Source organism: Lepus europaeus, chromosome X (genome assembly GCF_033115175.1).
Source record: "Lepus europaeus isolate LE1 chromosome X, mLepTim1.pri, whole genome shotgun sequence".
Classification (NCBI taxonomy): Eukaryota; Metazoa; Chordata; class Mammalia; order Lagomorpha; family Leporidae; genus Lepus; species Lepus europaeus.
This window is the reverse complement of record NC_084850.1, coordinates 101792437-101817017: the sequence shown is the minus strand read 5'-3', so window position 1 is coordinate 101817017 and position 24581 is coordinate 101792437. Positions and strand designations below refer to the sequence as shown.

The window sequence follows — 24581 nt, the reverse complement described above, 5'->3', positions numbered from 1 at the left end:
GGAGATTAGCATCTAACTTGGCAACCCAGTGGGAGACTGCAGGAGAATTGGAGCCCACACTGAGGGCAGCAGAGATTCCCTGTGTGGTCCTTGGGAAAGAGCTTCCAATCTCTGGCTCCTGTGGGTATATCATTTGCCTGCTAACTACCTCCAAGTACATTCAGCTGTGTGGAATTACTTCTCTTTTGAATAAAAAAAAGAGAGAGAGATTTACCATGCCTAACCTGGGAGTGTCATCTTTGACACACCCTCAGCCCTGAGGAACCAAACACAGCTCTCAGTCCACACTCATCTCAAGCCTCTAAGGCTCCACCGAAAGCAGACAGTCCACTTAATATAGAGCCATAGTGTAACAAGAAAAAACACCACAGTGAAGAAACCAAATATCTCCAACATGCCAAACAACAAATGCAAAAATCGAGGTAACAAGAACAAGGAAGACACTATGATGCCCCCAAATGAAAAAGACACCCCAATGCAAGATAATGAAGATGATGAGATAGAAGAAATGCAAGAAGCGGATCTCAAAAAATTGATAAGAACATTAAGAAGTTCTCAAAAACAAATTCTTGAACTACAGAAATCCTTAATGGACAAGATAGAAAATCTCTCTCGTGAAAATGAAATATTAAGGAGGAATCAAAATGAAATGAAACAACTAGTGGAACAAGAAACTGAGATAGTGATGAGAAATCATAATGAAATGAAGAATTCAATAGATCAAATGACAAACACATTAGAGAGCCTTAAAAACAGAATGGGCGAAGCAGAAGAGAGAATATCGGAATTAGAAGACAGAGAACAGGAAAGGAAACAGGCAAACCAAAGAAAAGAAGAAGAAATTAGAAATCTAAAAAATATTGTCGGGAATCTACAGGATACTATTAAAAAACCCAACATTCGAGTTCTAGGAGTTCCTGAAGGCATGGAGAGGGAGAAAGGATTAGAAGGCATTTTCAGTGACATACTAGCAGAAAATTTCCCAGGTTTGGAGAAGGACAGAGGCATCTTAGTACAGGAAGCTTATAGAACCCCTAATAAACATGACCAAAAGAGATCCTCACCACGACATGTTGTAATCAAACTCACCACAGTGAAACACAAAGAAAAGATCCTAAAATGTGCAAGAGAGAAACGTCAGATTACTCTTAGAGGATCTCCAATTAGACTCACAGCAGACTTCTCATCAGAAACCCTACAAGCTAGAAGGGAATGGCGAGACATAGCCCAGGTACTAAGAGAGAAAAACTGCCAGCCCAGAATATTATATCCTGCAAAGCTCTCATTTGTGAATGAAGGTGAAATTAAGACTTTTCATAGCAAACAGAAACTGAAAGAATTTGTTGCCACTCATCCTGCCCTGCAAAAGATGCTTAAAGATGTGTTACACACAGAAACACAGAAACATGGTCACCAATATGAAAGAAGGTAAAGGAAGGAAACCTCACAGCAAAAGATCACAGGAAGCTCAATTTCTCTTTGACATAGAATTAAACTCTGATGCTCTGTTAAATCAATGTGTTAAAGTAATCTATTATGTTCTCTTGATGTCTGTTAAATTCTAATTGTTCAAAAACAGCTGAATTTTTATTAAGAGCTATGGGTTATGTAAATATGTGCTTATTTTCAAAGATTTGAATAATCACCTTGTAACAAGATCAAATTTGGTCTATGAGTTTATAATTTTAAACATGGCAACTTAAAGTCTTTTGTCATCCACAGTTATATATGATTTGCTGCTCATAAAACTAAAGCGTTGTTGGTTCTGTGTGTAGCTGTCCTCCTATAGGTTCCTATGGACTTTTCCCAGCCACTTCCATTGTATTCAGTACTTTGGGATGGCTCTGTAAACAGATGAAGCCAATAATGTATTAACAGTACCAACTGAGAGAAAGTATGGTTAACTGAGGTTACTAAAAAAGCAATTCAAATCAATTGGCAATCTACAAAAAGAGTTAAAGATTTTAAAAGCTATTATTAAAATTGCTATATTGGTCTATTATGCTATGTTATATGTGTGTACATATTGTATGTCCACATGGGGAAATTTTATTAAGAGTTTTATTTTAAATGGCTTATAGATAAGATTGTCCATAAATTTAAGCTGCTAAAATCAATCAAAGATACATTTTAATTTGTGTGACCTGAATCTGTGTATCATATGTTTTAAACTTGTTGGTAGAAAGAAACTAAAAACATTTTATATGGTTGTGCTTAAGTTTACTGGTTAAACAAACTACACCATGTTAGATATTTAAGAGGTGTTTTCAAATACATGATTCTTAAAATTTATAGAAGGCATTGGACCTTCTGGTAAATGTTTTCTTAAGTTGTTATCTAATGGTTGAAACGGTTTGCTAAGTATTCATGTGATATTGCTATTGTCAGCAAGCGATCTAGGACTTGCTCCCTCATTTCTCTATTCTAAGCCCAACTTGTTCTTTCATTTCTCTATTCTCTTCAAGGTAGGAAACTAATTCTATTATGAAGGAATCTGTAGGACGCACAATTTAATCTTTAGACCTTATAAAAGAGATGGCTAACATTTTTCTGTAATAGCATAGCCAAAATAAGAACTTAAATAATAATCTCATAGCTAGATTCACTTCGCCATCAGCAAAGTATACAGTAAGTAGAAAAAACCTCCCTTTCAGACCAAAGGGAAAGAAAGTTTTAAAGTGAGAATATAATTTTCCTCATGGGCATTGTCTACCTTAGAAAAACTACTACAGAACATGCCTGTGACTATAGACTTGTAGTTCAGGCCACCGAAGATTAGAGATCGGACATGGGCACTCCCTTGACTTGCATCCTCTGGTCTGCTTTAACAAAAACCAGGAGGAACAGAAAGCTAGGCATCAGAAGCAATGGGTGGCAGGCCTATTAATGGCTGATCTGTACAGTGATCTGCCCTCAAGGAGACCCAACAGGCCAGTCCACTGCAGTGGCTTTCAATGTGGTAAGCCTGGGCTTCAGCAGAAGTCAGCTTGTGAAGAGCCCTGGCAGCTCTGCCAAGAGTTGGATCACTGGAAATGGACCTGCCCTGGAGTCGAAGGATGCCCAGGTCAGAGCCACAGATCTTATTGGCTCTAAGCTGAAAAGCCCTTCACTCAGCCCAACTTCCAAAGTGACCACTGCAGCTGAGGGTGTGGTCAAGTAGGGTCAGCAACATTGCAGGCAGAACTGTAAATTTCTTGTTAGAGGTGCCCCCTGCCTTTACCTGGCCAGCTCTCCTCCCAGGCCAGCCAAGTAATGAAAGTCAACAGAGTGCCTTCCCCTAGCAGGTTCACACCTCCCTTAGGATATACCCCATGTGAAGAGATAGATAGGTCTGGGCCTCTTAACTTACAAGGCCTAAAGCCCACCAGATTATTATCAAGCCCCTTCTATCAGGTTCTATTTGCCTCTCAATCAGAAAACTTAATTGTAGCTTAGACAGCACCTTTCTTAGCTCCTCTAATAATGACTCTGTCCTTTGTTCTAGACCCTGTCTAGCGTACTTGGGCCTCATTCCTTTGTAATCATAACCTCTACTCTACCACCAATGGCTCCACTCCCAACCTGTGTGTACTGATGGTCCTCTTCCCCACTTAATGCTGTATAATTGTTCAGACCTGGTTAATGCCACTCTTAGGATCATTGGTTACTATCCTCACCCTGTCTTTTATGACCTTGTCTAAATATGATCAGAGTCGGCAAACTTGGAAGGCTTCCATAGCCTTGGCAACTCATGACGACAGCCTAGGGTGGTTACTGTCGCCATTAACTAGAGTGTCAATTTGTTGGGTCAACAACAGGAGCCACTGTGCACTTACTCCTCATGTAGGATCTCTGTCCTTAATGTGCTGTACATTTTGATTTGATGCTATAACTAGTACTCAAACAGTATGTTTCACTTTGTGTGTCTATGTGGGTGCAAACTGTTGAAACCTTTATACTAAATTGATCTTCTGTATATAAAGAGAATTGAAAATGAATCTTGATGCAAATGGAAGGGGAGAGGGGAGCGGGAGAGGGGAGGGTTGCGGGTGGGAGGGAAGTTATGGGAGGGGGAAGCCATTGTAATCCATAAGCTTTACACTGGAAATTTATATTCATTAAATAAAAGTTAAAAAAATAAAAAGAAGGTCCTTAATTTCTTCTGCACTGAGGCCTGGCCCAAATACCCATTTAATGTCGGGGAGACCTGGCCTCCACAGGGAAGTCTCAATTATAACACCATACTACAACTCGATCTTGTCTACAGGTGTGAAGGCAAGTGGGGAGAAATTCCTTATGTCCAACTGTTCTTCTGTCTTAGAGAACACGCAGACTTGTTCCAAAACTGTAACATAGAAAAAGTGCTGGTGCAGTCCGTGGGAGGCAAGCTGAGTATGGAAGAAGAAAAACCAGTCGAGGTGTCTCCAAGGTCATTCCCAGAGCCCCCTCATCCCTAAAGCCCCAAGATCAACCTTGTCCCCCTTATCCTAGGCCAACTCCCAGATGGAGTAAGGCACCTCGGCCTTACCAAAGTATGCAAGGAGATGGACTGTTTCCCTTGCAGGTGGTGGGAGTTAGTGAATTTGGCCCAGAGGTTAGCACTGTGTCTTTTTCTCTGGCTAAATTATTAGAGGTAAAAAAAAAGACCTGGAAGATTACACAGACAACCCAGAGCAGTAAATAGAGGCTTTTGAACAACTTAAAGTATTATACGATCTGACAGAGAAAGATGTCACTTTACTCCTCAATCAGACGCTAACTTCCATAGACAGAAAGAGTGCTAGCAAAGGCACGGGAGGCAGGCAACGATTATTATGACTCCCAACGTGTAAAACAGAAAAACTGTGTAAAAATGCGAATAGGGGCTGAGGTAGTCCCCACTAAAATCCCTGATTGGGATCTTGGGTAGGAGAGGGATGAGGGGGAACAAAATCATTATACTTACTGCATCTTTAAAGGGCTAAAATGAGCAAAAATCAAACATTTTCACTGTGGGCAATTAACGGCTGTGCAGCAGGGGGAATCTGAACCTCCTGTGACCTTCCGAAAAAAATTCAACAGGGCAATGCTTAAATTCACTAACCTGGACCCTGGAATGGTGGATGGAGAAGCTGTCCTTAAGAACAAATTCCTGACCCAGTCTGCCCTGGATATATAAAGGAAGCTCCAAGAGTTAATGGCAGATCCTGATAAGTCCTCTTTGGACCAATCATTTCAGGTGGCTAATACTGTCTAATACAATAGGTACCGGGAAAAGGAGAAACAGGCGCCATGGGGAAATCTTGGCTGCTATGGGTGTAGCCACCTCGGGCAAGGCCCATAAATCAAGAGCCTGTCTCAAATGTGGGGAGGCGGGACACTTTCAAAAGGACTTTCCCAAGCCTGCACAAAAGAAACCACCTCCTAGACCCTGTCCAATCTGTAAGAAGGAGCACTGGAAATCCAAGTGTCCCAGGCTCTGAAGGGAGCAGGGGCTACTGGACCAGAACTCCCAACGACGGGTCCCAGGGCCTACTCTCCAGGCTCCCACCACTTGGGTTCACACCGAGGAGCCCTGGACCTCTCTGATGGTGGACTCACAGTCAGATTTCTCCTGGCCATTGGTGCTAGATTTTCAGCCTTGCCCTTTTCTCCTGGGCCTAGGTCCACACAAAAGTTAGCCATTCAGGGCAAATCAGGCCAGCCTCTTGAACGGTATTTTACTCAGCCTTTGGCTTGCTCCTGGGATGACTTCCACTTCCACCAGTACTTCCTGATAACCCCTGAGGCCCCAGCACCTCTCTTGGGGAGGGACATTCTGGCTTAGGCTATGTAGGCCTGGTTCTTCCCTCTGAGGTCTATGGCTGCTTTCCTTTAGTTGAGGTAGATATTGGTCCTGCTGTGTGGACAGATGGGGAAACAGTTGGTCGGGCTCTCTCAGCCAAACCTGTGGTTGTCCACCTCTAAGACCCCTCAGTTTACCCAAGACAAAAGGCAATACCCTTGAAACCAGAGGTCCAAGAGGGGCTAAAGCCCATTTTCAACCAGTTAGTAGAGCTGGATTACTAGTAGAGTGTGCGAGTCCATACAACATACCCATTCTAGAGGTCAGAAAAGGGGCCAATAAGTGGTGACTAGTACAAGATCTGAGACTGATAAATGAAGCCGTTGTCCCATGGCACCCAGTAGTTCCTAACCGCTACACCCTCTTAACCCAAGTCCCTGGTAACACCAAATGCTCTTCAGTGCTTGATTTAAGAGATGCCCTTTTCTGCATCCCTCTACATCCCCAGAGATAACCTCTATTTGCATTTGAAGATCTGAGAGGCGGAGGACGGCAGTTGACATGGACTGTCCTCCCACAGGGGTTCCGAGATAGTCCTCACCTGTTTGGAATGACTTTGGCTAAGGATCTAGACGAATGGCAATTTTCTGGGGCTACCCTCCTCCAGTATGTGGATGACCTTTTAGTGGCCTGTTGAAGGAGATGTGTGATTTAGCTCCCAGGTCCCTCCTCAATTTTCTAGCCCAGAAGAGCCATAAGGTCTTCAAAGACAAGGCACAGTTAAGTGAATTCAAAGTGACTTATCTGGGAATGATACTAGAGGGAAATATCAGAATGCTAGGAGGGGAGAGCATCCAGCCAATATTGGGCTTTCTCTTGCCACAAACCCCCAACAACTACGAGGATTTCTTGGGGCCACAGGTTATTGTCCGATTTGGATCCCAAGGTATGCAGTGTTAGCTAGATCCCTCTACGAGTTCTTCAAGAGGCCCAAGGAAATGCTAAGCTCCCTGAATGGCCTCCAGAGGAAAAACAAGCTTTTAATCAATTAAAACAGGCTTTAAGCAGAGCCCCAGCACCAGATCTCCCCACACAAGAAAGCTTTGATTAATATGCCTACGAAAAAAGGGGAGTTGTCCTGGGAGTCCTAACTCAGAACCGGGGAGGGAGCACCCAGCCAGTCGCATATCTAAGTAAGCAATTAGACCCAGTAGCTAAGGGATGGCCAGCCTGCTTGAAAGCCCTGGCAGCTGTGGAACTCTTAATCCCAGAGGCTCAAAAATTCACTCTGGAAAGACCCCTCATTGTTTGTCCCCACAGGACCTCAGGAGTATTCTAGATAGAAGGGGACATCTCTGGCTGTCAGATAATCACATCCTTAGATACCAAGCTTCACTCACGGAAGGGACCGAAATATGCTTTAAAAAGTTCCCTGCTTTAAACCTGGCTATTTTCTTCCTGGAAAAAAAATGGGAAAAAACCTCCATTCAAGTGAGGAGACCCTACCAGAGCATGGGACTCCTCGTCCTGATCTGACAGATAAACCCATTCTTGACCGAGACTGGGAGTTGTTTACTGATGGCAGTTTACTGGTTTAGGAGGAGATCTGATATGCCAGGTATGCTGTCACCTCAGAATTAAAAGTGATAGAAGCCATATACTTCCCACTTCCATCATGCTTAGCTAGCAGAACCTATTGCTCTAACAGCCACCCTAAGATGATCAAAAGGCAAGTCAGTCAATATTTATACTGACTCTAATTAGCTTTCCTTAACTTGCATGTTCATGCAGCACTTTGGAAAGAGAGGGGACTTCTAATCTCAGGGGGATCCCCAACCAATAGAGGATTGAAACCCTCAATTTACTTGAGGCAATCCTTCTGTCACCCAGGGTCACTGTGATGCACTGCAAAGGACATCAACGGGATATGGGCTCTGTTTCAAAAGGAAACACACTGGCAGATAAGGCAACCCAGCAGGCTGCCATTTCACAAATCTCTGAGGCCATGGTTTTATGGGAAGAAGCTTTATTACCACATGAAAGGCCCTCTTACACTCAGAAAACTTACAGGGGTAAGAGGCAGGATGCAGTCTTGACCATCAAGGTTGGTAGATTACCCAGGATGGACCACTCTGGTTGCCACGAAGTGTCCAGTGGAAGGTCCTAAAAACCCTCCACCAGATGCATCATCTGGGAAGAAACAACACCCTGGCTCTGGTTTAGCGCCTGTTTACAGGAAAAAAGTTATCATAGACAGTCAAACGGGTGATACAGGGATATGAGATCTGCTTGTGATTCAACACTAAAAACAGGCTAGTGCCCCCCCCCCCCAAGGAAAACAACAAAAGGACACTTATCTAGCTGAGGATTGGCAGAAGGACTTCACCCACACGCAGGGAACTAAAAAACACAAAATGAGCTGGCGCCACGGCTCAATAGGCTAATCCTCCACCTGCGGCGCCGGCACACCGGGTTCTAGTCCCGGTTGGGGCACTGGATTCTGTCCCAGTTGTCCCTCTTCCAGCCCAGCTCTCTGCTGTGGCCCGGGAGGGCAATGGAGGATGGCCCAAGTGCTTGGGCCCTGCACCCCATGGGAGACCAGGAGAAGCACCTGGCTCCTGGCTTTGGATCAGCGCAGTGCACCAGCTGTAGTGCACCAGCCATGGTGGCTACTGGAGGGTGAACCAATGGTAAAGGAAGACCTTTCTCTCTGTCTCTCTCTCTCTCACTGTCCACTCTGTCTGTCAAAAAAAAAAAAAAAAGAAACACAAAATGATGCTGGCCTTGGTTGATACCTTCTCAGGATGGGTTGAGGCATTTGCTTGTAATGTAAAAAGGTGACTAAAATAATAAGAATTTTACTAAATTATTGATTATTCCATGTTTTGTGATTCCTCACTCCGTATGGAGTGACAATGGCTCAGCCTTTAAATCAGAGGTCACCCAGGGAATCATCCAGGCTTTAGGAATTGACTTTAATATACAACTGTGCTCTTCCCGTCCCTTTTTGATTTTTGTTATGCCTGCCCTGACATCATAGTTCGGCGGAGGTAGAAATCAAGTTTGGAGGGCTTTGAGGCCTCCTCTGTAAAATGGAAACTTGTCCTCCCACCCCAGAACTCCATGGAGCGGAGAGGGACCAAGAGAGGAGCCGAGAAGACAGAAGTAGCTGAGCCTCGGAACAAACTCCCCAGCCCAGCGCTCTCACTGCCCACAGACCCCACCCTCTACTCTGGGCCCTTCCCTTTCTACCGGAGCCCTTCCCAGCTGGGCTGCTTCTCCCTGGATGCACAACGCCAGCACCACGGAGATGCCCGCGCACTGCGCTACTACAGCCCCCCGCCCACCAATGGTCCAGGCCCTGACTTTGACCTCAGAGATGGGTACCCTGATCGATACTAGCCTCGGGATGAGGAGATCCGCGAGGGACTGGACCACTTGCTACGCTGGCTCCTGGAACACAGAGACAAGCTGGAGGGGGGTCCAGGCTGGCTAGCAGGGGCTATAGTGACGTGGCGGGGGCACCTGACAAAACTGCTGACGACACCGTATGAGCGGCAAGAAGGCTGGCAGCTAGCAGCTTCCCGGTTCCAGGGGACACTGTACCTGAGTGAGGTGGAGACGCCAGCTGCTCGCGCTCAGCGGCTTACTCGGCCACCCCTCCTCCGGGAGCTCATGTACATGGGGTACAAGTTTGAGCAGTACATGTGTGCAGACAAACCTGGAGGCTCCCCAGACCCCTCTGGGGAGGTTAACACCAACGTGGCCTTCTGCTCTGTGCTACGCAGCCGTCTGGGAAACCACCCTCTGCTCTTCTCCGGGGAGGTGGACTGCACGGACCCCCAGGCCTCATCCACACAGCCCCTGGCCTGCTACGTGGAGTTTAAGACCTCCAAGGAGATGCATAGCCTTGGCCAGTGGAGGAGCTTCTACAGACACAAGCTTCTGAAATGGTGGGCTCAGTCGTTCCTCCCAGGGGTCCCCAGTGTTGTTGCCGGCTTCCGGAACCCGGAGGGTGTCGTCTGTTCCCTCAAGACCTTCCCTACTATGGAGATGTTTGAGTACGTCAGGAACGACCGTGACGGCTGGAACCCCTCTGTGTGCATGAACTTCTGTGCCGCCTCCCTTGGCTTTGCCCAGAGCACAGTCATCCAGGATGACCCCAGGCTCGTCCACCTCTTCTCCTGGGAGCCTGGTGGCACAGTCACCGTGTCTGTACACCAAGATGCACCCTATGCCTTCTTGCCCACATGGTACGTGGAAGCCATGACCCAGGACCTCCCATCGCCCCCCAAGACACCTTTGCCCAAGGACTAATGCTTTAGAGAGGCTGGCCCTGTCTCCATGTGCACAAATAAAGGTATATTTCTAAGTGAAAAAAATATATACAACTGTGCCTGGAACCCTCAGTCCTCAGGAAAAGTTGAAAAGGCCAGTGGTATTCTAAAGAGACATGTTTTAAAATTAACTCAGGAGGTACAAGCCCCCTGGTGGCAGCTTCTAAATCTAGCCATAATATGGGTTCGCAACACCCCCGGAAGCCTAGGCCTCATCCCCTTTAAAAAAAAAAAAAAAAAAAAAAACTTTACCTTTTCTCACTAATGCCATAGTTGTAGATGAAGAGGCCCAATGGATAACTGACTATGTCACTCATCTGTCAGCCTTTCAGTGGGCATATGTGAGTTACACAAGGGCCCCCCTCCAGGAGAAGGAAAGCCCCTCTTCCTCCCTGTAGATCTAGTCTTGATAAGGGCATTAGAGAAGGGGACTCATAAGCCATTTTAGGAAGGGCCCTTCCCTGTCATCCTATCCATCCCCTCCACTATTAAGATCTCTGGGATAGACACCTGGATATACCATTCCAGAGGAAAAAAAAAAGGGGGGGGGGGACAGCTACTGAGACCACACCAGTACCAGAGACCTTAGACCAGCTAGACCCTCTGGAGTCCACCTACACCTGTAAATCGCTGGAAGGCCTAAAGCTACTCTTCAAAAAGACACCTGAGTGATAAGTACCTTGACTAGCCACCCCATGCAATTCTTCTCGCTCTCCTAGGTGCTGGTGATAGTACTCTTTATACTTTTATTTCTTGGCCTAGTGAAACCACCCCCAAAGGACTGGGGATGCCCTCCAAATCTGGTCTTGGCCACTTGATTTACATCCCTGACGGGATTGCTAGGGGCACTCGTGGGAAGACACACCTGCTTACCATCGCCTCTGTCTCCTGTATCATACTGATACACTCAGCCACTGGCTCTCTCCAAACAGGCAGGATCGAGCCTAACTCCCTCGTTCATGTAGCAAGTATAACTACTAACATAAGCAACTGCTAGATATGCTATTCCTCCCTACAAACTGCGAATGAGCCCCGGTGGTTTAAAGAGCAACCTTGGAATGGACCTGCCCCGATGGTTACCAAACAAAAACTGTCCTTCCTTAACCCCACAGACCAGCTCTCATCGGAAGGGGAACTAACTTCCTGCGTAGATATGGGAGGGCTATATTGCTATCCTTCTATCTTTGACCCATCAACTGCAAAAAAATCTCTGAAAATAAAACTACAGCTGCTCTAACTTGCAAAACAGCACTTAAAATGTTCCAGAGTGTTCAGGGCAGAGATAATGTAACCCACACTCATACAAAGAAACATCAATTCCTTAGAAGCACCGTAGAGGAAGGAGGGAATATGATTCTTAACAATAAGATTACTGACCTCCTTAACATCACCGATGATCCAAGACTCCGGAACGTGGGCCCAAAGCAGTACAAATTCCTCTGCCTCCCAAGAGGAATGCTCTTTATGGGCTACGATAATTTATCTAAAAAGACATGGGGTGTAAGATGTCTACACCCCTAGGATGTTGGGCACTGGACCAATTGATACCAAACTCAGAGATCATCTTCTTTCTAAACCAAACAGTAATTGAAGAGACTTACCAGGCCCTCTCAAAAACTAACGCTAAAATCAGAGTCAAAAGAGAATCAGTGACCCCGATCACACTGGGTGTGACTGCCCTGGCAGCATCCTTGACTGGGCTGACGTATGGAGTGGATAGTACTCACCTGCCGGTCTCAAACATCACCACTACTGTGGGAGACATAGCCTAAGAAGTTGGCTTCAGTTTTAGAGATTTACAAAGTTCTCTAAACTCACCAGCCCAGATGGTCCTAGACCACAGACATGCTAGCCCTATAGGGACGAGTATAGCCGTAGCAAACACCTCTTCTTGCTTCTAGGTCAACACCTCAGGAGCTGTAGACACACGAACAGATCTCATCCTACAAAAAGCAGTGTGGTTAAAAAGCTTCTCAGTAAAACCCACCTGACAGGTCAAGATTGGGAACAACTAAAATCTTGGTTAGCATCCACAGCATGGCTACTTTCTCTGCTGAGCCCATTCTGTTTGCTACTACTTAGTCTAATGTTTGGCCCATGTATCTTTAACTGGCCTGTCAAATTTGTCTCTCAAAGGTTAAAATCCATCAAGAAGCAAATGGCCCTTCAGATGAAACCCTGTATGGAGACTGGATTCTAACACAGCAACCTGCAGGGAACCACTACCCTGACCTTCCAAAACCTATGGGCCCTTAAGAAGATGACCCCCCACTGAAGTCAGCAAGGGGTAGCCAGAGTGACATCAATGCCCCAAGTCCGCAGGGTAGTAGGGTGTGTACTATAAAGGACGGGATTTGAGGCAAGCCAGTGGGCCTGGGAGTCTGGCGGCCCCTTCAGACACAGGTAGAATGTCCTGCACAAGCAGGCTGCCAGTTGTGGCTGGAAAGACTCTCTCCAGGAAACTGGCATTTCCTCTACTAACAGCTTCCTGTGCTGCATGTGTGACCTTGCAGATTTAAATCACACCTTCAGGGTGGGTGCAATCTTTAGTCAGAGCTGGCAGGGGAAGGGGATGAGAACCTGGGGAGAGTTGGATCAGCTCCAAGAGACCCTGGCTATTTTGTGTGACCTTGCAGTTTAAACCATGCCTTCCATAGAGTTGCGCTCTTCCACCCAGAGCTAGCAGTGGAGGGGGCTGACCCCTATGGAGACAGACGGTCTCCAGGAGAACCCTGCCAGCTCCTTGAGCCCCAAGCAAAACAGCACAGTATGTGAAACCCCCTGTCCAATGGGCACCCCCAATAGCATAACTCAATTAACATATAGTGCTGCCTTAAAATCCGAGGACACTTCCTCAAAGCCAGTGTGCTGCTGGGGCGTGCCACCTGGTCTTCTGAAGCACCAGACACGTTCTCGATCGCTGGTCAATGCCACAAAGTTTCTGCCTCTTTGCAAATAGATTCCTGGCTTTTCATTTCTGTACTAAGCTGGGGAGAGGAAGCTATGAGACTCGCTCCGGCAACCATCCTCCCTTCATGACAGGTAACAAAGAGCACATCTGTAGGAAGCAGAAAATGAATAACACAGAGATATACACCTGTTCAAGAGCTTAGTACAGAGTTAGCGAACAGAGAAAGTTCTAGAACGGTGAGCAGTCTCCCAAAGGGATGGAAAAGACGCTGCGAAGCACCAGAAGCCGAGACAGAGGAGCCGGGAGCTCCGCTCCGAGTGCATGGACGGGCGAGGCCGTGCACCGCGAACGGGTGGCGAAGGAACGTGCGGGCGTGGGAGGGCCCCTCTCGGCCACCGTCACGCGGGGAGCAACGGGTACTCCTCCCTGGGGGGGGGGGGTGGCGGAGCCATGGCGGCCATCTTGAGCCCAGGGGCCCGGGCACTGCGGAGGCCAGGGCTCACGAGAGAAGGCCACCGCGGGCAGAGCTCGCCGGCCAGGGCCGTTGGCACCCGCACCCGCAGGGTCCCCACAGCCAGAGCCAGAGGCAGAGTGAGGAGTGCGGCGGTCCCCGCCCCCCAGGCCTCACGCCCGCCCGCCCGCCCGCCCGGCGGCCAGCACGCGCCCCAGCCCGGGCAGCCGACCAGGCCGCGGCCCTGCGCGGCGGCGCCATGCGCCTCACCCTCCAGGCCGGGCCGCAGCTCACCTTCCACATCGACATTGACCCCGGCCAGACGGTGAGGGCCCTCAAGGAGAAAATTGAAGCCGAGCAGGGCAGAGAGGCCTTTCCGGTAGCGGGGCAGCAGCTCCTGTATGCGGGCCGCATCCTGCAGGATGACGCTGTGCTCAGAGACTGTCAGATCCCCGAGCACCACGCTGTGACGGTCCTGGTGGCCAGACCCAAGGCGGCGACCACAGCCACAGCCACAGCTCGGCAGTCCCAGCCTGCCACCACGGCCGGGCCCCCTGCCCGCGCAGCATCGGCTGGTGCTGGGGCCCCATCGCGCGGCCCTGCCTTGCTCTCCGCGCCCGCCATGTCCGCGCCTGCCACGTCCACGCCTGCCACTACCAAGGGTGCACCTGCTGGTGCACCTGCCTCACATCCAGCTGCAGGGCAGTCGGCAGGCCCGCCAGGGGCTCCAAGCCCTACACCAGATGATGCCATCGCGGGACCCTCCTCTGGGGCCCAGCCGTCTGAGCAGGCAGCAAGGGCGCTGCTGACACGTCCGTCTTCCGAGCAAATGGTCGCCGAGATCGTGTCCATGGGCTACGAACGGGAGCACGTCCTTGCAGCCCTGAGAGCCAGTTCCAACAACCCTCACAGAGCCGTGGAGTATCTTTTAATGGGACTCCCCGGAGACAGGGCAAGTGCGGCCGAGGTCGAGCCCCCTGGAGCCGGTAGCAGCCGAGCTGGTCGTGAAGAAGCTGGCAGTGAAGGAGGAGGAGTGGACAGCGCGGCAACCGAAGAAGCATCAACAGGAGATGGCAGCTATGTTGAAGTAACACTCCAGGAATTGGCAGCTATAGAGAGGTTAAAGGCTTTGGGCTTTCCTGAAGGGCTTGTGGTTGAAGCATATTTTGCTTGTGAGAAGAATGAGGAGTGGGCTGCCAATTTTCTCCTGGAGCAGGACTTGGAGGAGGACTGAAAGGGACTCTCCTGTGGCTCACATCTCCCGCCGTTCCGTTCGTTGTGCTAACTTTGTCTCCTACAGCGTCTTGGATGACTTGGGCTTACGTTCACCATACTTGGCATCAGAACTAGATGTTGGGGCAGGGGTGGGAGTCATACGATGCAGGGTGGGGAGAGATACCCTGCCTGTCTGCTTCAACCAGCAGATGCCTCAAATCCACACAGTGTGCAGAGTAGGCTGTCACCACCAGCAGCCATTGCAGGTCCTCATTTCTCCTGTTTAGCACCACGTCACTTCTAGGTTTCTCTCTTTGCAGTGGACTCCATCCACAATTGTAGTTTTCGTTATTTCTTTGATGCAACTTCAACTTTTCCTAGGTTTCCTTTCTGTGGTCTACTATCCTATTATTTCTTCTTTCTGTGATGCCTCTGTCTAGGATACAACACTATGTCATCACTTTTGCTATGTTTCTGTTTTAAGTGGGCTCCATTCAGAGTATGCCCAGGGTAATGTAATGCCCTTCCTTCCAATGAAATGTTTGCAAATATTTTATGTATATATAGAAAAGCAGAGTTACAAAGAGGCAGAGGTGGAAAGAGTGAGAGAAAGAGCAAGAGCCAGAGAGAAAGAAAGTGGTCTTCCATCCGTTCAGCCATGTGTAGTGTAAACTATCAGTTGAACGATTTCTCTCTCTCTCTCTCCGTCTCCCTCTCCCTCTCCCCTCCGTGTCTCTATCTCCCTCCCTCCCCCCTCTCTCTCCCCACCTCTGCCTTATGTATTTCTAGCTTTCAAATAAATAATTAATCTTTTAAAAGTTCTCTCTCATTAGAATGTATGTCAGACTTTTCTAGCCTGATTTGAGTAACTGTACATGGATACGTAGAGTGATGTTGCTGTTCGCTTTGGTTTTCTTTGTCCAGTTTTTCATTAGAATTTAAATGACACGTGTCAAATATCTGTGTATATTATATTTATTGCAATAAAGCTTTTAAAAGAGATTTTATTTGTTTACTTGAGAGTTAGAGAAACAGATAGAGAATGGGAGAGACAGGAGTAGGTCTTCCACCCAGTGGTTCACTCTCCAAGGGCCACAATTGCAGGAGCTGACCCCGTGAGAAACCAAGAACCAGAAGCTTCCTCTGGGTCTCCCACATGGGTGCAGGGGCCCAAACATTGGGCCATCTTCACTGCTTTCCCAGGCCATAAGCAGAGAGCCTGTTGGGAGGAGGAGCAGCTGGGACATGAAACAGGGCCCTCATGGCATTCTGGCACAGCAGGTGGAGGCACAGCCTACAATGCCTCAGGACGGGCCCCACAATAAAGGTTTAAAGCCACACTTGCATGTTTGTTGTGGACGTGTCCCATTGAGAATTTATGACCCTTGAGGCCCATGCACAAGAGCAACATTCCCTTCCCCTCTCTATTGCCTTTCTTTGGCAGAAATTGGTCGTAAGTGAAAGACCCGTCCAGCTAAAAAACCCATTGAATGGTGAGCCAGTTCAGAATTCAAACGAGCATTTCAAAATCTCCTTTCTGGTATTTGTAAATGCAGCACTTCATTAGAGAAGAATCTATTACTATTGAGACCACCTGTAAATATTACTGTCAACAAGAGTAGGCTGTTGTATGGCACTTGCTGTTGGGACTAGCTTATTTCACTAGGTAGAACAGATTCAAGTTGCATCCATTTGGTGTCAAATGACAGGATTTCATTTTATACTGCTGTGTACTATTCAGTAGCGTACATATACCATAATGTCTTTATCCAGACTTCAGTTAACGGACATCTGGGTTGATTCCCTCTCTTGGCTATTGTGAATTGAGCTGCAGTAAACACGTGGGTAGAGCTAACACTTTGATATGCTGATTCCATTTCCCTTGGGTAAATTCCCAGGAGTGGGATGTTTGGGTCATCTGGTAGGTCTACATTTAGAATTCTGAAGTATCTCCATGCTGTCTTCCACAGCAGCTGTGCCAACTTACACTCCCACCAACCGTGGGTTAGGAACCTTTTCCCACATCCTAGCCAAGGTTTGTGGTTTCTTGACTTCTGTATGAAAGACATTCTAACGCGGGTGAGGTGAAACTTCACTGTGGATTTGATTTGCATTTCCCTGACAGCTTGTGATACCGAACATTTTTCCATGTGTCCATTGGCCATTTGAATTTTCTCTTTGGACAAATGCCTATTCAAGTAATCTGCGCATTTCTTAACTGGATTGTTTGTTTTCTTGTTGTTGAATTTCTTGAAATTTGTGGATTCTGGTAAAGTTGCTTCATTGAAACATGCCAAAGATTGAAGTTAGAAGACAGAACTACAGATTTTCTAAATAAATCACAGGAAGGAGTTTCAGAGTGAAGACTGGAGAAAGGCTTCTTAGATGTTAAACTTCAAGCCACATCCAACAATTTTCAAAGGAATCATTTGAACTAGGAAATGTGCTGTGCCTGTTCTGCAAACACCCATCACGGGTCAAATAAGCAAGGACAGGCAATAGACAGGCCAATTTATGTGCAAACCACTTATGTAACCAAAAGACTCACTCGTAGAATGTATGAGAATATTCTGGAAAACACACGTCACAAGGCAACAAAAAGATGAATCGAGGGGCAGGCACTTGGGCCATTAGTTTAGGCTGCTCTAGCGATGTCAGTCCCACATGGACATAAAAGATTCAAGTCCAGGCTTCACTGCAAATCTAGATCCATAGTAATGCACACCTGGGATGCAGGGTTCAATACGTCTGTCCCTACCACTAATGTGGGAGGTGGGAAAGGAGCTATGAGCTGCTCTCTAGCCAGGCCAGCCATGGTCTGTGGGCTCTGAAAGAGTGAACTGGTGGATAGAAGATATGTCTGTCCCTGTCTCTTGCCTCAAGTACACCAACATGGGATCCATGGACTGAGTTCCTGGCTCCTGGCTACTGTGAAAGAGCCCTGGCTGTTAACCAGGGTTTGGGGATGCACATGAAGGAAGAGAAATCTCTGTCTGTCTTTCTTGCTGTCTCTCCACATTTTAAAATAAAAAATAATAAAGATGGTTAGTTTATATTTAAAAATTTACATGGAGGCCAGTCCTGTGGCGTAGCAGGTTTAGCTGCCGCCTGCAGTGCCAGCATCCCATATTGGCGCTGGTTAGGGTCCCGGCTGCTCCACTTCCGATCCAGTTCTCTGCTATGCCATGGGAAAGCAGTGGAAGATGGCCCATGTCCTTGGGCACCTGCATCTGTGTGTGAGACCTGCAAGAAGCTCCTGACTCATGGCTTCTGATCAGCACAGTTGTGGCCACTGCTGCCAAGTGGAGAGTGGAGCAGAGGACAGAGGATCTCTCTCTCTCTCCTTACTCTGCCTCTGCCTCTCCTTCCCTTTCTATGGAGCTCTGACTTTCAAATAAATAAATAAAAAGTTACATTGTATCCATGAATATGTACAGTTTCTATAGGTCAATGCAATCAGAATATCAAGGGACCATTGTAGTGGGTTTGCAAACCACTAAGGGAGCCAGCATCCCCTGTTAGAGTGCAGTGAGGCCCAGCTCCCCTGCTTGTCATCCGGCTCCCAGTTGATGGGTCTGGAAACAAGCCCAGGATGGCCCAAGGGCTTGCGCACCTGCCACCAGCAGGCAGACCTGGGTTGAGTTCCTGGCTCCAACTTCAGCCTTGCACAGCCACAGCTGTTCTGTACACATGGGCTCGGAGCCATACCACGGAAATCTCTCTCTCTATATATATATCTGTCCCTCTCTGTATCACTCTACCTGCAAAATGAGACAATACTTTTTACAAGTCAACAAATGGAACTATATCAAATAGACGTCAGTTATCCTCGGAACGTTGTTAAGTGCATGGAGGCTGAGGCATACATTAGCCCATTGGTGTTTTTGAGGTGAAACATGGGGGATTTCATAGCATAGCTTACACTTGGGTGGCAAGAGAGACTGCACAGCTATTTAAAGGAGCAGAAAGAGCAACGTGCAGGAACAGAAAATGGATGCGCACAAAGGCATACAATGTTCAAGAGCTTAGTACAGAGTTAGCGAACGGAGAAAGTTCTAGAACGGTGAGCAGTCTCCCAAAGGGATGGAAAAGACGCTGCGAAGCACCAGAAGCCGAGACAGAGGAGCCGGGAGCTCCGCTCCGAGTGCATGGACGGGCGAGGCCGTGCACCGCGAACGGGTGGCGAAGGAACGTGCGGGCGTGGGAGGGCCCCTCTCGGCCACCGTCACGCGGGGAGCAACGGGTACTCCTCTCTGGGGGGGGGGGGGGGGGCTGGCGGAGCCACGGCGGCCATCTTGAGCCCAGGGGCCCGGGCGCTGCGGAGGCCAGGGCTCACGAGAGAAGGCCACCGCGGGCAGAGCTCGCCGGCCAGGGCCGTTGGCACCCGCACCCGCAGGGTCCCCACAGCCAGAGCCAGAGGCAGAGTGAGGAGTGCGGCGGTCCCCGCCCCCCAGGCCTCACGCCCGCCCGCCCGCCCGCCCGGCGGCCAGCACGCGCCCCAGCCCGGGCAGCCGACCAGGCCGCGGCCCTGCGCGGCGGCGCCATGCGCCTCACCCTCCAGGCCGGGCCGCAGCTCACCTTCCACATCGACATTGACCCCGGCCAGACGGTGAGGGCCCTCAAGGAGAAAATTGAAGCCGAGCAGGGCAGAGAGGCCTTTCCGGTAGCGGGGCAGCAGCTCCTGTATGCGGGCCGCGTCCTGCAGGATGACGCTGTGCTCAGAGACTGTCAGATCCCCGAGCACCACGCTGTGACGGTCCTGGTGGCCAGACCCAAGGCGGCGACCACAGCCACAGCCACAGCTCGGCAGTCCCAGCCTGCCACCACGGCCGGGCCCCCTGCCCGCGCAGCATCGGCTGGTGCTGGGGCCCCAGCGCGCGAACCTGCCTTGCTCTCCGTGCCCGCCACATCCCCGCGTGCCACTTCCTCGCCTGCCACGTACCAGCGTGCCACGTCTGCCCCTGCCTCTTCTACTCATTCCACGTCCGTGCCCGCAACGTCCCCACGTGCCACGTCCCCACGTGCCCTGTCCGCGCCTCCCACGTCCGGGCCTGCCACTTCCACGGGTGCACCCTCCTCCTCGTCAGTATCCAGTACAGGGTCGGCTCGACCTGCACCTGCTTGCGCACGTGCCTCACATCCAGCTGCAGGGCAGTCGGCAGGCCCACCAGGGGCTCCAAGCCCTACACCAGATGATGCCATCGCGGGACCCTCCTCTGGGGCCCAGCCGTCTGAGCAGGCAGCAAGGGCGCTGCTGACACGTCCGTCTTCCGAGCCAGTGGTCGCCGAGATCGTGTCCATGGGCTACGAACGGGAGCACGTCCTTGCAGCCCTGAGAGCCAGTTCCAACAACCCTCACAGAGCCGTGGAGTATCTTTTAATGGGACTCCCCGGAGACAGGGCAAGTGCGGCCGAGGTCGAGCCCCCTCAAGCCGGTTACAACCGAGCTGGTCGGTCTTCAGGGGTGGCGGCAGGTGCAGCAGCTGCAACATCGGGTTCTGGAGGACACCCCCTTGACTTTTTACAGAGTCACCCTGACTTTCAACAGTTGAGACAAATTATTCAGCACCAACCTTCATTGCTTCCCGAAGTGCTGAAAGGCATACGTCCACGGAATCCTCAATTACTAGCGCAGTTTAGCCAGTACCAGGGGTATTTGAGTCACATGCTAACTACCCCTTTGGAAGAAGCTGGCGATGAAAGGAGAGGAGGAGGAGTTGACAGTGTGGGAACTGCAGAAGCAGCCAGAGCAGATCGCAGCCACATTAAAATAACACCCCAGGAATTGGCAGCTATAGAGAGGTTAAAGGCTTTGGGCTTTCCTGAAGGGCTTGTGGTTGAAGCATATTTTGCTTGTGAGAAGAATGAGGAGTGGGCTGCCAATTTTCTCCTGGAGCAGGACTTGGAGGAGGACTGAAAGGGACTCTCCTGTGGCTCACATCTCCCGCCGTTCCGTTCGTTGTGCTAACTTTGTCTCCTACTGCTTTTTGGATGACTTGGGTTTATGTTCACCATACTTGGCATCAGAACTAGATGCTGGGGCAGGGGCGGGAGTCATACGATGCAGGGTGGGGAGAGATACCCTGCCTGTCTGCTTCAACCAGCAGATGCCTCAAATCCACACAGTGTGCAGAGTAGGCTGTCACCACCAGCAGCCATTGCAGGTCCTCATTTCTCCTGTTTAGCACCACGTCACTTCTAGGTTTCTCTCTTTGCAGTGGACTCCATCCACAATTGTAGTTTTCGTTATTTCTTTGATGCAACTTCAACTTTTCCTAGGTTTCCTTTCTGTGGTCTACTATCCTATTATTTCTTCTTTCTGTGATGCCTCTGTCTAGGATACAACACTATGTCGTCACTTTTCCTATGTTTCTGTTTTCAATGGGCTCCATCCAGAGTAAGCCCAGGGTAATGTAATGCCCTTCTTTCTAGTTCTTTTGTTCACATTGGTTTTGGACACAGACTCTATAGAAATGTTTTCAAAGATTTTATTTATGTATAGAAAGGCAGAGTTACAGAGAGGCAGAGGTTGAGAGAGTGAGAGGAAAAGCAGTAGCCAGAGAGAGAGAGGTCTTCCATCTGTTCAGCCATGTGGGCAGTAAACTATTGATTTGATGATTCTCTCTCTCTCTCTCTCTCTCTCTCTGTCTCCTTCTGACTTATGGAAGACAACTTTCAAATACATTAATCTTAAAAAAAGTTTTCTCTCATTAGAATGTATGTGAGACCTGTCTAACTTGATTTGAGTAACTACCTGGAAAGACAGAATGATGTTGCTGTTCTGTTTGGTTTTCTTTAGAAGCAAAATGCCCTGTGTCCATTATCTGTGTATATTATGTCTATTTCAAGAAAGCTCTTAAAAAAGCTTTTATTCATTTATTGGAGAGGTAGAGTTACAGAGAGTGGGACAGATGGGAGAAGGTCTTCCAACAAGTGGTTCACTCCCCAAATGGCCACTATGGCTGGAGATTAACCCTATGCAAAACCAAGAACCAGAAGCTTCCTCAGGGTCTCCCACAACAGTGCAGGGACCCAAGCACTGGGGCCATTTTCTACTGCTTTCCAGGCCATAAGCAGAGAGCTGGATTTTTAGAGGAGCAGCTGGGACTCAAACCATGCCCTCATGACATGCTGGCCCTTCAGGCAGAGGCATAGCCTACAATGCCACAGTGCTGGCACAGCAATCAGTTTTAAAACCACACTTGCATGTTTGCTGTGGATGTGTCCCATTGTGAATTTATCACCTTTGAGGCCCATGCACAAGAGCAGCATTCCCTCCCCTTCTCTCTTGCCTTTTCCTTGGCAGGAATATGACTGGGAGCTGGCCATAAGTAAAATACTGCCTATTTAAAAAACTGACTGAATGGTGAGCCAGATCAGAAAGCAAACAAGTATTTCAAAATGCACTTTCTGGTATTTGTACATGCAGTGCTCTGCTAGAGAAAAATATGTTACTACTGATGTCACCTGTAAAAATTACTGTCAGCAAGTGTAGTCAGTTGTATGGCATTTGATTTTGGGGCCTAGCTTATTTCACTAAGTATAATGGATTCCAGTTACATCCATTTTGTTTCAAATGACAGGATTTCATTGTATACTGTGTGCTCTGCAATAGTGTACATATATTATAATGACCATATCCAGTCTTCAGGTGATGGACATTTGGTTTGTTTCCCTATCTTAGCTACTGTGAATTCAGCTGCAGTAAGCATGAAGGTACAGCTAACACTTTCATATGCTGATTTCATTTCCTTTGTGTAAATTCCCAGCAGTGGGATGTTTGGGTCATATGGTAGGTCTACATTCAGAATTCTGAGGTATCTCAGACAGTATATTGTTTCCCCAGTCGCTGTACCAGTTTACATTCCCAACAAGAGTGGATCGGTTGCCTTTTCCCAAATCCTCGGCAAATGTTTGTGGTTTGTTGACTTCTGTATGAAAGACATTCTAAGGGGGTGAGGTGAAACTATATTGTGAATTAGATTTGCATTTCCCTCACAGCTAGTGGTCCTGAGCATTTTTTCATGTATCTCTTAGCCATTTTATTTCCTCTTATGACAAATGCCTGTTCAAGTAATTTGCCCATTTCTTATCTGGATTGTTTGCTTTCTTGCCATTGAGTTTCCTGAGCTCATTTTAGATTCGGGTAAAGCTGTTTCATTGAACTCTGACAAAGACTTAAATTAGAATATAAAAGTACAGATTTTCTAAATAAATCACAGGAAAGAGTTTCAGAGTTAAGACTTGGAAAAGACATCCTAAACATGGCACTTAAAGCAATATCCAACAAATTTACACTTGAACTTAGCCAAAAGGCTGAGAAGCGATAATATATCCAACAATGTTTAAAGGAATCATTTGAACTAGGAAATTAGCTATGTCTGTTCTGCAAAACACCAGTAAGGGTCAAGTTAGCAAAGATAGGCAACAAAATGGCCAAAATACGTGCAGACCACTCATGTAACAAAAGGACTTATTCATAGAGTGTACAAAAATATTACTGAAAATTCACGTCAGACAGGCAATGATAAGGTGAATTGAGGGGCAGGCACTTGGAACATTAGTTTAGGCTGCTCTAGTGATGTCAGTCCCACATGGACATAAGTGATTCAAGTCCAGGCTTCACTGCAAATCTAGATCCATAGTAATACACACCTGGGATGCACAGGTGATGGTTCAATACGTCTGTCCCTACCACTAATGTGGGAGGTGGGAATGGAGCTATGAGCTGCTCTTTAGCCAGGCCAGCCATGGTCTGTGGGCTCTGAAAGAGTGAACTGGTGGATAGAAGATGTGTCTGTCCCTGTATTCTTCCCCTCAAGTCTAATGGAAGAAAGCATTATTGAGAAAAAATGTTTGTTCTAGTGCCAAAAATGTCTCGCTTCCTGCACGTGTACTCAAAATACCATTTCCAAGCACTTTATAAATCGTCGTTTTTTTCATATCTTTAAGGTGGGAGCAGGAGTGGGAAACAGAGACACTCCTCCAGTTGCCCACCACAATGGGACCTGGCAGAGGCCAAAGCCATGAGGCAGGAACTCCACTCTAGTCACCCAGGTAGATGGGAGGGCCCCAGGTTTTTGGCGCCACATTCTGCCTCTGTGCCAGCTGCCATAGGCTGGGGGCTATATTAGAAGCAGAGGAGCTGGGTCTCAAACCAAAACTCCCATATGGGATGCTGGCATCCCAGGCAGTAGTTTCACCTGCTGTGCCAACAGGCTGCCCCCAACCAGGAATTCTCTAATCAGCAAAGCTGACTTTGGAGAATGAAAAGGCCATCCAGAAATTCTCCCTGAGAGAAATCTCGGACACTCTGTGGCCAGCATAACTTCCTTGACACAGTGGGTCAAACACATCCTTACGACAGAAATGCAGAACTAAAAGAGGGGGTCTCCCAACATGGAATGAAAGGCAGTACAACAGCAGGTGTCCAGAGAGAGGTACGCATAGGACAGAGACTGAACTAAGGAGAAAGTGCTGATATTTCACAGAAAGGTAGAAGGAAGGATCTGGAATATTTTCACCATCAAGAAATGTTGTTGGGGAGTCAGATGTGTTGACCTTGGTTTGCACATTACCCACGGTTTCCGTGTATTCCAACAATGCACACTGGACTCAGTGTTTGACATAGCAGTGTAGACACAGATTGGGACACCTGCACCCCACACCGGTATGCCTGCCTATATTCAAGTGCTTGCTTGGCTGCCAGTTTGAGTTTGCTGTGGATGCAGGCTCTGGCGTCCAGCAGGGGATGCATCACATACTTGGATCCCTGCCACCAACATGGGATCCACGGACTGAGTTCCTGGCTCCTGGCTTCTGCCTGACAGCCCCAGCTGTTAACCAGGGTTTGGGGAAGCATATGAAGGAGGAGAAACCTCTGTCTGTCTTTTCTTGCTGTCTCTCCACATTTCAAAATAAAAA

The 24581-nt window shown here is 48.3% G+C and overlaps 2 protein-coding genes and 1 pseudogene across 2 annotated transcripts; all 3 read left to right on the top strand.

Moving 5' to 3' along the window:
* The first annotated feature begins 8736 nt into the window (after window positions 1-8736).
* On the top strand, window positions 8737-10112 carry LOC133753137 (decapping and exoribonuclease protein-like; annotated as a pseudogene).
* Window positions 10113-13701: 3589 nt separating this feature from the next.
* LOC133752807 (UV excision repair protein RAD23 homolog B-like) lies at window positions 13702-14676 on the top strand. Its single transcript, XM_062183114.1, has one exon. The coding sequence runs from the start codon at window positions 13702-13704 to the stop codon at window positions 14674-14676; it is 975 nt and encodes a 324-aa protein (XP_062039098.1).
* A 4524-nt stretch (window positions 14677-19200) lies between these two features.
* Window positions 19201-20574, top strand: LOC133752806 (UV excision repair protein RAD23 homolog B-like). The gene has a single exon (XM_062183113.1). It carries the CDS (start codon window positions 19201-19203, stop codon window positions 20572-20574), a length of 1374 nt encoding a protein of 457 aa, XP_062039097.1.
* The last annotated feature ends 4007 nt before the right edge of the window (window positions 20575-24581 follow it).